Raw genomic sequence first — 14383 nt, 5'->3', positions numbered from 1 at the left:
CTGCAACTAGATTCTTTAAAGTGTCAATCTGCGATTAAAACAATAACAAAGCAGATGACCCGCCACTTTTTTGGGTAAAAAGCTGAGGGATGGGCCTGAAGAAATATAACCACTCAAATTCATAGGCTTTGGATGCAAGCAGTGATCATCCATAATATCAACATGATCGTTTTAACCATGTTTTGAGGCTATACAGTGTTTGTTTACATTTACAATGTTTACAAACATTTTAATCAAACAAGTTTATATTTTGGGTTCTGATGGGGTGACAGTTGAACTAAGCTCATGAGGAATTTATAAATTGGAGTAAACGACAACAACACTTAGGCTTCTGTAACAGTATAAATTTAGACCGTCCCCTCGCCCATACCAGGGCGCAAACCAGGGACCTTCAGCACACATCAACAACTGACACCCACAAAGCATCGTTACCCATCGCTCCGCAAAAGCCGCGGCCCTTGCAGAGCAAGGGGAACAACTACTTCAAGGTCTCAGAGCAAGTGACGTCACTGATTGAAACGCTATTTAGCGCACACCGCTAACTAAGCTAGCCGTTTCACATCCGTTACACTTCTACTTCCAGATTATACATACTATACAAAAAATATATGGCAAATAGAAATCAAAACTGGATGGTGTTCAGAGATAGATGAGATGGGAGGGGTTGAGTGGAGCTGAAGGATGAGACTAAAAACAAATCAAATATAACTATTGCAACATAAGCATTTCTAAGTTATATAATTCAAGAATCAATGAGTATATCATTCATTTACGTCAAATGTATGTAACAAGTGCAGATTGCCATTTTAACAACAATGTGAGGTGTAAATTGGACTGGGGAAAGAACACACATTTTTAGCATGGAGGCCATAAAATCAGGTATTCTAACATAGGAAAAGGACAGGGGGATACCTAGTCAGTTGTACAACTGAATGTATACAACTGAAATGTGTCTTCCGCATTTAACCCAACCCCTCTGAATCAGAGAGGTGCGGAGGGCTGCCTTAATGGACATCCACGTCTTCGGCGCCCGGGGAACAGTGGGTTAACTGCCTTGCTCAGGGGCAGAACGACAGGTGGGGATTTGATCAAGCAACCTTTCGGAACAGGACAGGTGTCTACAGGCAGAGTAGTTTTTATACTGCAGGTAAACTGTAATGATTCCAAAGAAGAAAGAACAGACAAGCCAAAATTCACCCAATAACTCAGTGATGTTATATAGATATATACTTTATTAATTATCTCTGATAAAATAAAATTACAAAATCATTTCACCCTCAAACGCACCTCCCTTGTCCATTATTTATTATTATTAAAGTTTATTATTAATACATTTATCATAATTGTCAGGACGAATGAGAAGAATACTATAGTATAATAATAGTAGATATTAGCTGTAACCGTTAAATCGTAATGGTAGAAAAGACTGAGCAATACAAAGCTATGTAGATTTCAGTAACAGTATACTTACTGTACAGTACAATATTCCAAGCGGGTGTAATTCAGTATTCCGGCCACAGAATGTCACTATAAGACAGTTTTCAAAAGGGTCTCCGTAGAAATAGAAATCTTATTCCATCACATCATAATAATTATTCTCTCAGATATATAGTCTCTCCCTCTATAGGGTTAAGTTTAGTAAGCAACCGTTTCTCTCTTGCCATGGCCTGTATCCTTTGTCTGGTTAATATTCCTTAATTCCCTGTCTATGGCAGTCCATCGAGCACAGTGAAAAGTGCCGTCCACAAAGCACTAGTACTAGTCCAAATCCAATGTTCCTTGAAAAACATTGTCAGGAAATCTGAAACTCCTCTTCCCATCTCCCCAGTGACATCCTCTTCTGCCTCTCCTTTGTAGTCCATTTGAGAGAGAGCACTTTGGTAGATTATGTGTGTGTGTCCACATGTGGGTGTGGTTCAGCGTGTATGTGTGTGGGTTTAGGCATATCTGTGCCCCTGTGCAAACGGTGTGCTTGTGGTTTGAAATGTACAGCATACATTCATTAAAACAGAGTTTTGGGGACATGTGTGCATAAGGAAATATGGCAGTAGTGTTTCCTTGGACCGTGTCTATGCTCTGTGTCAAGTAATAAATGCCTGGCAGTATGTTCTTTTCAGTTGGACTTAGTGCATTGTCTGCTTGGCAGTAATAGGCTATACTATATAGTGTTTTATAGAATGCGGCGCGATATTGTGTGCTATTTTATGTGTTTGTGTGTGTGTGTTTGCTGTGTATTTTGTTGTAGCGTATTTATGTTGCCATGGTGTGTGTGTATGTGTGTGTTAAAAGGTAGGCATACTACATGGAGAGTGTGTGTTGTGTGTGTGTGTGTGTGTGTGTGTGTGTGTGTGTGTGTGTGTGTGTGTGTGTGTGTGTGTGTGTGTGTGTGTGTGTGTGTGTGTGTGTGTGTGTGTGTGTGTGTGTGTGTGTGTGTGTGTGTGTGTGTGGTGTTTAGAATGTATTATGGTCGTTGATTAAATGATTTGTTAAAGGGATGCTCGTTACCACACAAGTAGCAGTTAGATAGAAAATAGATCATAAGGACAAAAAGTCATAGTCAATAATTCCTGATGGAGGGATGGGAGGGAAGAGGGCGAGAGATGGAGGGAGAGAAAGAGATGAAGAGAAAGAGGGATAGAGAGGGACGAATGGAAAAAGAGAGGAAGACGTTTTCCTGTCATTAGATTGGATTCCATTAAAGACCTCTGTAATTAGTCCTGGTTATCTGTTTCCCCCTTCCTCCCCCTTTCCCCCCTCTCCGTTTCCATCTCCTTCTCTCTCTCCCAACCTCCCTCCACTTCCTTGGCTCTCCTATCCCTCACCTTCTCTCTCTCCCATCCCTCCCTCCCTCTCACAGCCTCTTATCTGTGATCCTTCCCCCCCCCCCCCCCCCCCCCCCCTTCTGCAGCATCTGAAGTTGCTAGTATTGGGGCTGACCTCCTCATCCCGTATTCCTACTGGCCCTCTATCTCCTCCTCTACCCTCACCTCTTCTTTCCCCTTCCCATCCTTTCCTCCTCCTCTCTTTAACAACTGGAGGTGCTAGTATTGGGACTAGTGCTGCCCTCTATGGTTCCTTCTGGGGGCTGCTGTGGCTCTGGGGCCAGGGTTGGGCTTGGGGTCAGGGCATGGGCAGGGGCCAGCTGAGCAACAGGGACCAGGGCTGTCCCTCCTCCACCTGCACCTCCCCATCCTCTGTAGTCCCTCTCTCGGAGCAGGTGGAGCAAGGTGGTGTGCTGGGCAGACAGCGTGGCAGACAGGTGGGCAGGCAGGGCACTGAAGCCGGCGGTCAGCTGTTCCACCCGCGTTTCCAGAGACAGCATCTGCCGTTCCAGGTCCTCACTGCGATCGTTCAGCTCCGACATCAGCTCGTACATCACACTTTGCATCTGTACGCACGCACGCGCGCAAGCACACACACACACACACACACACACACACACACACACACACACACACACACACACACACACACACACACACGGGAAGATAATTTAGCAATGACATCAGCAGGGTTGGGGTCAATTTGAATTAAAGTCCCTCAATTCAGGAAGTGGTTAGATTTTTTAAATTTCAGTTTACTTCCTGAATTGACTGACTTCAATTAGAATTAACCCAATCACTGGAGAGATATGGAGGATTCAGTAAGAGAGCCATGAAAAAGGGAATGAGAAAGAGAGAGAGAAGAGGAGTGAGTGTGAGGAAGGGAACCCTCTGTGTGGGTGTTAAGGCTGAATAAGAAAGGAGAGAGAGAGAGAGAGAGAGAGTCAAGGCTGAATAAGAAAGGAGAGAGAGAGAGTTAAGGCTGAATAAGAAAGGAGAGAGAGAGAGTTCAGGGCTGACTAAGAAAGGAGAGTGAGAGAGAGTTAAGGGCTGAATAAGAAAGGAGGGAGAGAGAGTTCAGGGCTGAATAAGAAAGGAGAGAGAGAGAGTTCAGGGCTGAATAAGAAAGGAGAGAGAGAGAGTTCAGGGCTGAATAAGAAAGGAAAGAGAGAGAGTCAAGGCTGAATAAGAAAGGAGAGAGAGAGTCAAGGCTGAATAAGAAAGGAGAGAGAGAGAGTTCAGGGCTGAATAACAAAGGAGAGAGAGAGAGAGTTAAGGGCTGAATAAGAAAGGAGAGAGAGAGAGTCAAGGCTGAATAAGAAAGGAGAGAGAGAGTCAAGAATGAATAAGAAAGGAGAGAGAGAGTTAAGTGCTGAATAAGAGAGAGAGATAGTCAAGGCTGAATAAGGAGAGAGAGAGAGTCAAGAATGAATAAGAAAGGAGAGAGAGAGTTAAGTGCTGAATAAGAAAGGAGAGAGAGAGAGAGAGTACAGGTAACCATGGTAAAGAGTGGCCGATTGAAAAAATTTGTGGCAGAAGGCACTGATCCATAGACACACACACACACCACCTACACACCGAACCACCCTCTCTCTTTCTCTTTTTCTCTCTTTTTCTTTCTCTCATGCATTCACACCCACACATTAACAGAAATACACCCCCTCCCTCTCTCCTCTTTTCTCTCGTTTTCTCTCTCTGTCATCCCATTTTTAACACTTGTTCCGGTTGCTAGGAGACGCAAAGCCACAGAAACAGACGGGTCAGAGTGGAAACAGCGGAATGCTGAGATATATTTGGGGGGCAAAGTTATGTGTGTCAGAGGGTATTGCGTGTGGTGTGTTTGTGTGTTTGTATGTTTATGTGTTTGTGTGCTTCTTAAATAACAGCCCCTCGTATCATGCTTGGACAGCTTTGGATATAAGTGCAAGTTAGTCGCACTGATATTTGGCAGTCTCAGCCACGTACATAGACTAACAGTACATGGTTTCAGAGCTGGCATGGGTGCACCTCAGCCACGCTCAAGGTCCTAAACAATATCTTAACCGCCATCGATAAGAAACAACACTGTGCAGCCGTATTCATTGACCTGGCCAAGGCTTTCGACTCTGTCAATCACCACATCCTCATCGGCAGACTCGATAGCTTTGGTTTCTCAAATGATTACCTCGCCTGGTACACCAACTACTTCTCTGATAGAGTTCAGTGTGTCAAATCGGAGGGCCTGTTGTCCGGACCTCTGACAGTCTCTATGGGTGTGCCACAGGGTTCAATTCTTGGACCGACTCTCTTCTCTGTATACATCAATGATGTCGCTCTTGCTGATGGTGAGTGTCTGATCCACCTCTACGCAGACGACACAATTCTGTATACTTCTGGCCCTTCTTTGGACACTGTGTTAACAACCCTCCAGGCAAGCTTCAATGCCATACAACTCTCCTTCCGTGGCCTCCAATTGCTCTTAAATACAAGTAAAACTACAATGCCTTGCGAAAGTATTCGGCCCCCTTGAACTTTGCGACCTTTTGCCACATTTCAGGCTTTTAACATAAAGATATAAAACTGTATTTTTTTGTGAAGAATCAACAACAAGTGGGACACAATCATGAAGTGGAACGACATTTATTGGATATTTCAAACTTTTTTAACAAATCAAAAACTGAAAAATTGGGCGTGCAAAATTATTCAGCCCCCTTAAGTTAATACTTTGTAGCGCCACCTTTTGCTGCGATTACAGCTGTAAGTCGCTTGGGGTATGTCTCTATCAGTTTTGCACATCGAGAGACTGACATTTTTTCCCATTCCTCCTTGCAAAACAGCTCGAGCTCAGTGAGGCTGGATGGAGAGCATTTGTGAACAGCAATTTTCAGTTCTTTCCACAGATTCTCGATTGGATTCAGGTCTGGACTTTGACTTGGCCATTCTAACACCTGGATATGTTTATTTTTGAACCATTCCATTGTAGATTTTGCTTTATGTTTTGGATCATTGTCTTGTTGGAAGACAAATCTCCGTCCCAGTCTCAGGTCTTTCGCAGACTCCATCAGGTTTTCTTCCAGAATGGTCCTGTATTTGGCTCCATCCATCTTCCCATCAATTTTAACCATCTTCCCTGTCCCTGCTGAAGAAAAGCAGGCCCAAACCATGATGCTGCCACCACCATGTTTGACAGTGGGGATGGTGTGTTCAGCTGTGTTGCTTTTACGCCAAACATAACGTTTTGCATTGTTGCCAAAAAGTTCAATTTTGGTTTCATCTGACCAGAGCACCTTCTTCCACATGTTTGGTGTGTCTCCCAGGTGGCTTGTGGCAAACTTTAAACGACACTTTTTATGGATATCTTTAAGAAATGGCTTTCTTCTTGCCACTCTTCCATAAAGGCCAGATTTGTGCAATATACGACTGATTGTTGTCCTATGGACAGAGTCTCCCACCTCAGCTGTAGATCTCTGCAGTTCATCCAGAGTGATCATGGGCCTCTTGGCTGCATCTCTGATCAGTCTTCTCCTTGTATGAGCTGAAAGTTTAGAGGGACGGCCAGGTCTTGGTAGATTTGCAGTGGTCTGATACTCCTTCCATTTCAATATTATCGCTTGCACAGTGCTCCTTGGGATGTTTAAAGCTTGGGAAATCTTTTTGTATCCAAATCCGGCTTTAAACTTCTTCACAACAGTATCTCGGACCTGCCTGGTGTGTTCCTTGTTCTTCATGATGCTCTCTGCGCTTTTAACGGACCTCTGAGACTATCAAGTGCAGGTGCATTTATACGGAGACTTGATTACACACAGGTGGATTGTATTTATCATCATTAGTCATTTAGGTCAACATTGGATCATTCAGAGATCCTCACTGAACTTCTGGAGAGAGTTTGCTGCACTGAAAGTAAAGGGGCTGAATAATTTTGCACGCCCAATTTTTCAGTTTTTGATTTGTTAAAAAAGTTTGAAATATCCAATAAATGTCGTTCCACTTCATGATTGTGTCCCACTTGTTGTTGAAACTTCACAAAAAAATACAGTTTTATATCTTTATGTTTGAAGCCTGAAATGTGGCAAAAGGTCGCAAAGTTCAAGGGGGCCGAATACTTTCGCAAGGCACTGTAAATGCATGCTCTTCAACCGATCGCTGCCTGCACCTGTCCGCCTGTCCAACATCACTACTCTGGACGGTTCTGACTGAATACCTAGGTGTCTGGTTAGACTATAAACTCTCCTTCCAGACTCACATCAAACATCTCGAATCCAAAGTTAAATCTACAATTGGCTTCCTATTTCGCAAAACAAAGCATCCTTCACTCATTCTGCCAAACATACCCTTGTAAAACGGATCATCCTACCGACCCTCGACTTCGGCGATGTCATTTACAAAATAGCCTCCAATACCCTACTCAATAAATTGGATGCAGTCTATCACTGTGCCATCCGTTTTGTCACCAAAGCCCCATACACTACCCACCACTGAGACCTGTACGCTCTCGTTGGCTGGCCCTCGCTTCATACTTGTCGCCAAACCCACTGGCTCCAGGTCATCTACAAGAACCTGTTAGGTAAAGTCCCCCCTTATCTCAGCTCGCTGGTCACCATAGCAGCACCCACCTGTAGCACGCGCTCCAGCAGGTATATCTCTCTGGTCACCCCGAAAACCAATTATTCCTTTGGCCGCCTCTCCTTCCAGTTCTTTTCTGCCAATGACTGGAACGAACTACAAAAATCTCTGAAACTGGAAACACTTATCTCCCTCACTAGCTTTAAGCACCAGCTGTCAGAGCAGCTCACAGATTACTGCACCTGTACATAGCCCATTTATAATTTAGCCCAAACAACTACCTCTCCCCCTACTGTATTTATTTATTTTGCTCCTTTGCACCCCATTATTTCTATCTCTACCTTGCGCATTCTTCCACTGCAAATCTACCATTCCAGTGTTTTACTTGCTATATTATATTTACTTCGCCACCATGGCCTTTTTTGCCTTTACCTCCCTTATCTCACCTCATTTGCTCACATTGAATATTGACTTATTTTTCTACTGTATTATTGACTGTTTGTTTTACTCCATGTGTAACTCTGTGTTGTTGAATGTGTCGAACTGCTTTGCTTTATCTTGGCCAGGTTGCAGTTGTAAATGAGAACTTGTTCTCAACTTGCCTACCTGGTTAAATAAAGGTGAAAATAAAAAATAAATAAAACATGGCCTTCAGATTGCAGGCCTGAGTACAGTAAGACTAAAGCAAAGTAACTAGCGAGCTACTGCTCCATTTCAACTGTTATGGGCAGCCTAGCTGTTTGGAGGAGGTGCTTTCTGTATCCGGAAGTGTCCATGTACACAAAGACACCAGTCAGTGACAGAGGTAAACAATATCCTGTATGATTACAGATTTCAGCATTTTACATTGCTCTACGTGTGTGTGATGTGTGTGTGTGTCACCTTTGAGAGGTCCACCAGAGTGTTGGCCTGATCACTCAGTTTCCTCTGCTCCATCTTCACACTACGCAGTCTGCAAAGAAACACACACATACACTGTGACACACACTTACACACTGTGACACACACACACACACACATTGATGATGCATCCACAAAAGAGTTAAGCCAGAAAACTGCTAGGTCACAGCCAGGTAACAGTTATTAGCCCAGCTAGGTTAGCAGCAGGTGTATAGCATCAGATTCTAGAATTAGACAGCATAGACCAGACCAGGAAGTACATACAGTAGAAGCCAACTGGTCCAACAGCTTCAGTTAGCACCATTCACTGGACATGAGTTCCATTTGGCTTCCAGAGCAGGTATAAACCCATCATTGTCTAATCTATTTTCACGTCAGACTAGACAGGTGTCAGACTAGCTAGCCAACCTCTACAACTAATTAACACAGGGTAACCACTGTCTGCATGGTCAAGGGCGTTTTTTGTTTCCTGTCCTGGAACTAACCACAGAGACCTAGGCTAGACAATATGTCTGGGTTGTTAATACATGTAAGTGTATTGAGGGCTGCGGGTCAGAGATGTGATGTGTGTGTGTGCTCTCACTGGTGGATGGCCTGCAGGAACTTCCTCTGGTGTTTGCGGACTCTGGAGTGGTCAATCTTCTTCTGTAGTTTGGTGTGTTTGTAGATGAGCCAAGTCTCCCTCAGAACGTTGGCCGCAGCATTTTTTATCTGCACGGAGAGAACACACACACACACAGTTACACTTTAGCAAGTCAGGCAGAAGATCTACCCGGCCTCTTCCCCATCTCCCTCTATCTTCTTCTCTCTCGTTCTCAGTCTATTTTCTCTTCCCCTGGAGAGTACAACAGTCCCTACTCTCTCTGTCCCTCCACACACATCTGCTCACATACAGTCAGTCACACACTGTCCTTACGTAGAGTCAGCCTCCACAGCCCAATACTATTCATCCACACAGACCTGTATTTACGTAGAGTCAGAATCATCAGCCCAATACTATTCATCCACACAGACCTGTCCTTACGTAGAGTCAGCCTCCTCAGCCCAATACTATTCATCCACACAGACCTGTCCTTACGTAGAGTCAGTCTCCACAGCCCAATACTATTCATCAACACAGACCTGTCCTTACGTAGAGTCAGCCTCCACAGCCCAATACTATTCATCCACAGAGACCTGTCCTTACGTAGAGTCAGCCTCCTCAGCCCAATACTATTCATCCACACATACCTGTCCTTAGGGAGAGTCAGCCTCCTCAGCCCAATACTATTCATCCACAGAGACCTGTCCTTACGTAGAGTCAGCCTCCTCAGCCCAATACTATTCATCCACAGAGACCTGTCCTTAAGTAGAGTCAGCCTCCACAGCCCAATACTATTCATCCACAGAGACCTGTCCTTACGTAGAGTCAGCCTCCACAGCCCAATACTATTCATCCACAGAGACCTGTCCTTACGTAGAGTCAGCCTCCCCAGCCCAATACTATTCATCCACAGAGACCTGTCCTTACGTAGAGTCAGCCTCCTCAGCCCAATACTATTCATCCACACAGACCTGTCCTTAGGGAGAGTCAGCCTCCACAGCCCAATACTATTCATCCACACAGACCAGTCCTTACGTAGAGTCAGCCTCCACAGCCCAATACTATTCATCCACACAGACCTGTCCTTACGTAGAGTCAGCCTCCACAGCCCAATACTATTCATCAACACAGACCTGTCCTTACGTAGAGTCAGCCTCCACAGCCCAATACTATTCATCCACACAGACCTGTCCTTACGTAGAGTCAGCCTCCTCAGCCCAATACTATTCATCCACACATACCTGTCCTTAGGGAGAGTCAGCCTCCTCAGCCCAATACTATTCATCCACAGAGACCTGTCCTTACGTAGAGTCAGCCTCCTCAGCCCAATACTATTCATCCACAGAGACCTGTCCTTAAGTAGAGTCAGCCTCCACAGCCCAATACTATTCATCCACAGAGACCTGTCCTTACGTAGAGTCAGCCTCCACAGCCCAATACTATTCATCCACAGAGACCTGTCCTTACGTAGAGTCAGCCTCCCCAGCCCAATACTATTCATCCACAGAGACCTGTCCTTACGTAGAGTCAGCCTCCTCAGCCCAATACTATTCATCCACACAGACCTGTCCTTAGGGAGAGTCAGCCTCCACAGCCCAATACTATTCATCCACACAGACCAGTCCTTACGTAGAGTCAGCCTCCACAGCCCAATACTATTCATCCACACAGACCTGTCCTTAAGTAGAGTCAGCCTTCACAGCCCAATACTATTCATCCACACAGACCTGTCCTTACGTAGAGTCAGCCTCCTCAGCCCAATACTATTCATCCACACACACAGACCTGTCCTTAGGGAGAGTCAGCCTCCACAGCCCAATACTATTCATCCACACAGACCTGTCCTTAGGGAGAGTCAGCCTCCACAGCCCAATACTATTCATCCACACAGACCTGTCCTTAGGGAGAGTCAGCCTCCTCAGCCCAATACTATTCATCCACACAGACCTGTCCTTACGTAGAGTCAGCCTCCACAGCCCAATACTATTCATCAACACACACAGACCTGTCCTTACGTAGAGTCAGCCTCCTCAGCCCAATACTATTACTATTCATCCACAGAGATCCAGCCTCCACAGCCCAATACTATTCATCCACAGAGACCTGTCCTTACGTAGAGTCAGCCTCCACCTGTCCTTACGTAGAGTCAGCCTCCTCAGCCCAATACTATTCATCCACACAGACCTGTCCTTCAGCCTCCTCAGTCCACACAGACCTGTCAGCCTCCTCAGCCCAATACTATTCATCCACACAGACCTGTCCTTACGTAGAGTCAGCCTCCTCAGCCCAATACTATTCATCCACACAGACCTGTCCTTAGGGATAATCAGCCTCCTCAGCCCAATACTATTCATCCACACAGACCTGTCCTTAGGGAGAGTCAGCCTCCACAGCCCAATACTATTCATCCACACAGACCTGTCCTTAGGGATAATCAGCCTCCACAGCCCAATACTATTCATCCACACAGACCTGTCCTTAGGGAGAGTCAGCCTCCTCAGCCCAATACTATTCATCCACACAGACCTGTCCTTACGTAGAGTCAGCCTCCACAGCCCAATACTATTCATCCACACAGACCTGTCCTTACGTAGTCAGCCTCCACAGCCCAATACTATTCATCCACACAGACCTGTCCTTACGTAGAGTCAGCCTCCTCAGCCCAATACTATTCATCCACACAGACCTGTCCTTACGTAGAGTCAGCCTCCACTGCCCAATACTATTCATCCACACAGACCTGTCCTTAGGGAGAGTCAGCCTCCTCAGCCCAATACTATTCATCCACACAGACCTGTCCTTAGGGAGAGTCAGCCTCCACAGCCCAATACTATTCATCCACACAGACCTGTCCTTAGGTAGAGTCAGCCTCCACAGCCCAATACTATTCATCAACACAGACCTGTCCTTAGGGAGAGTCAGCCTCCACAGCCTAATACTATTCATCCACACAGACCTGTCATTAGGGAGAGTCAGCCTCCTCAGCCCAATACTATTCACCCACACAGACCTGTCATTAGGGAGAGTCAGCCTCCTCAGCCCAATACTATTCATCCACACAGACCTGTCCTTAGGGAGAGTCAGCCTCCTCAGCCCAATACTATTCATCCACACAGACCTGTCCTTACGTAGAGTCAGCCTCCTCAGCCCAATACTATTCATCCACACAGACCTGTCCTTAGGGAGAGTCGGCCTCCACAGCCCAATACTATTCATCCACACAGACCTGTCCTCAGGGAGAGTCAGCTTCCACAGCCCAATACTATTCATCCACACAGAGACCTCTCCGAAGAGGTTCCATCAAGCAATCCCTGGGCTTCAATTACCTCTTCTGCCTATTGGCATAGGCCCTTTGCTGCCGACAAGGAGCCCCACCGATCCATCACGACTGGTCTGCTGACATAACCGTCCGAGAGGGTTTCAACAGACTCTCCCGTTGTGACCTCCCCGAGGCCCATCTGCTAGCCTGTTGCTATCCCCGGCCCGCTAGCTGTCTGAATCGCTGTGCATCCAGCTCACCTAGCTACTCACTGGACCTTATGATCACTCGGCTACACATGCCTCTTCCTAATGTCAATATGCCCTGTGTATTGCCATTTTGGTTCGTCATGCTTGTCTTATTTCACTGTAGAGCCTCCAGCCCTGCTCAATATGCCTAAGCTAGCCCTTTTGTTCCACCCCCCACACATGCGGTGACCACACCTGGCTTAAATGGTGCCCCTAGAGACAAAACCTCTCTCATCATCACTCAATGCCTAGGCTTACCTCCACTGTACTCTCACATCCTACCATACCCTTGTCTGTTTATCATGCCTTGAATCTATTCTTCTGCACCCAGAAACCTGCTCCTTTTACTCTCTGTTCCGAACGCACTAGACGACCAGTTCATTTAGCCTTTAGCCGTACTCTTATCCTACTCCTCCTCTGTTCCTCTGGTGATGTAGAGGTTAATCCAGGCCCTGCAGCCACCAGCATCACTCCCGATCCCCAGGTGCTCTCATTTGTTGACTTCTGTAACCGCAACAGCATTGGTTTCATGCATGTTAACATTAGAAGCTTCCTCCCTAAGTTTGTTTTATTCACTACTTTAGCACACTCCGCCACCCCGGATGTCCTAGCCGTGTCTGAATCCTGGCTTAGGAAGACCACCAAAAACCCTGAAATTTCCATCCCTAGCTATAACATTTTCTGACTAGATAGAACTGCCAAAGGGGCAGATTTGCAATCTACTGGAGAGATAGCATGCATAGTTCTGTCATACTATCCAGGTCTGTGCCCAAACAATTCGAGATTCAACTTTAAAAAATCCACCTTTCCAGAAACCAGTCTCTCACCGTTGCCGCAGGTAATAGAACCCCCTCGGCCCCCAGTTGTGTCCTGGACACCATATGTGAATTGATCGCCCCCCATCTATCTTCAGAGTTCATACTGTTAGGTGACCTAAACTGGGACATGCTTAACACCCCGGCCGTCCTACAATCTAAGCTAGATGCCCTCAATCTCACACAAATCATCAAGGAACCTACCAGGTACAACCCTAAATCTGTAACCATAGATATCATCCTGACTAAAATGCCCTCTAAATAGACCTCTGCTGTCTTCAACCAGGATTCTCAGCGATCACTGCCTCATTGCCTGCATGCATACTGGGTCCGCGGTCAAACGACCACCCCTCATCACTGTCAAACGCTCCCTATAACACTTCAGCGAGCAGGCCTTTCTAATCGACCTGGCCCGGGTATCCTGGAAGGATATTGACCTCAAAAGTGCTTTCCTCTCCATCTTAAATAAGCATGCCCATTAAAAAAATGTAGAACTAAGAACAGATATAGCCCTTGGTTCACCCCAGATTTGACTGCCCTTGACCAGCACAAAAACATCCTGTGGCGTTCTGCATTAGCATCGAATAGCCCCCGCGATATGCAACTTTTCAGGGAAGTCAGGAACCAATATACTCAGTCAGTTAACTTTCCTAAGGCTAGATTTTTCAAACAGAAATTTGCTTCTTGTAGCACTAATTCCCAAAATATTTGGGACACTGTAAAGTCCATGGAGAATAAGAGCACCTCCTCCCAGCTGCCCACTGCACTGAGAATAGGAAACACTCTCACCACCGTTAAATTTACAATAATCGATAATTTCAGTAAGCATTTTTCCACGGCTGGCCATTCTTTCCACCTGGCTACCCCAACACTGGCCAACATCTCAGCACCCCCTGCAGCAACTTGCCCAACTCCCCCCCCTTGCTTCTCCTTCACCCAAATCCTGACAGCTGATGTTCTGAAAGAACTGCAAAATATGGATCCCTACAAATCAGCTGGGCTGGACAATCTGGGTGCACCTCAGCCATGCTCAAAGTTCTAAACGATATCATAACCGCCATCGATAAGAGACATTACTGTGCAGCCGTCTTCATCAACCTGGACAAGGCTTTTGACTCTGTCAATCAATGCATTCTTATCAGCAAACTTAATAGTCTTGGCTTCTCAAATGACTGCCTTGCCTGGTTCACCAACTACTTCTCAGATAGAGCTGA

General features: G+C 45.9%; 1 protein-coding gene across 1 annotated transcript in view; it reads right to left on the bottom strand.

The window, feature by feature from the left end:
• Positions 1-2913: 2913 nt before the first annotated feature.
• Positions 2914-14383, bottom strand: part of LOC139405732 (small conductance calcium-activated potassium channel protein 2-like) — a 129321-nt gene continuing 117851 nt past the window's right edge. Inside the window, exons 8-10 of the mRNA XM_071148157.1 lie at positions 8848-8975; positions 8247-8316; positions 2914-3388 (exon numbers count right to left, since the gene is read on the bottom strand). Of these exons, the coding sequence (XP_071004258.1) occupies positions 3026-3388; positions 8247-8316; positions 8848-8975 (561 nt within the window). The 3' untranslated portion in view covers positions 2914-3025. The remainder of the gene's footprint in view (positions 3389-8246; positions 8317-8847; positions 8976-14383) is intronic.

This window comes from Oncorhynchus clarkii, chromosome 3 (genome assembly GCF_045791955.1).
Source record: "Oncorhynchus clarkii lewisi isolate Uvic-CL-2024 chromosome 3, UVic_Ocla_1.0, whole genome shotgun sequence".
Lineage (NCBI taxonomy): Eukaryota > Metazoa > Chordata > Actinopteri > Salmoniformes > Salmonidae > Oncorhynchus > Oncorhynchus clarkii.
Note: the sequence above shows the minus strand (reverse complement) of the source record. Positions and strands in the feature narration are given on the sequence as shown.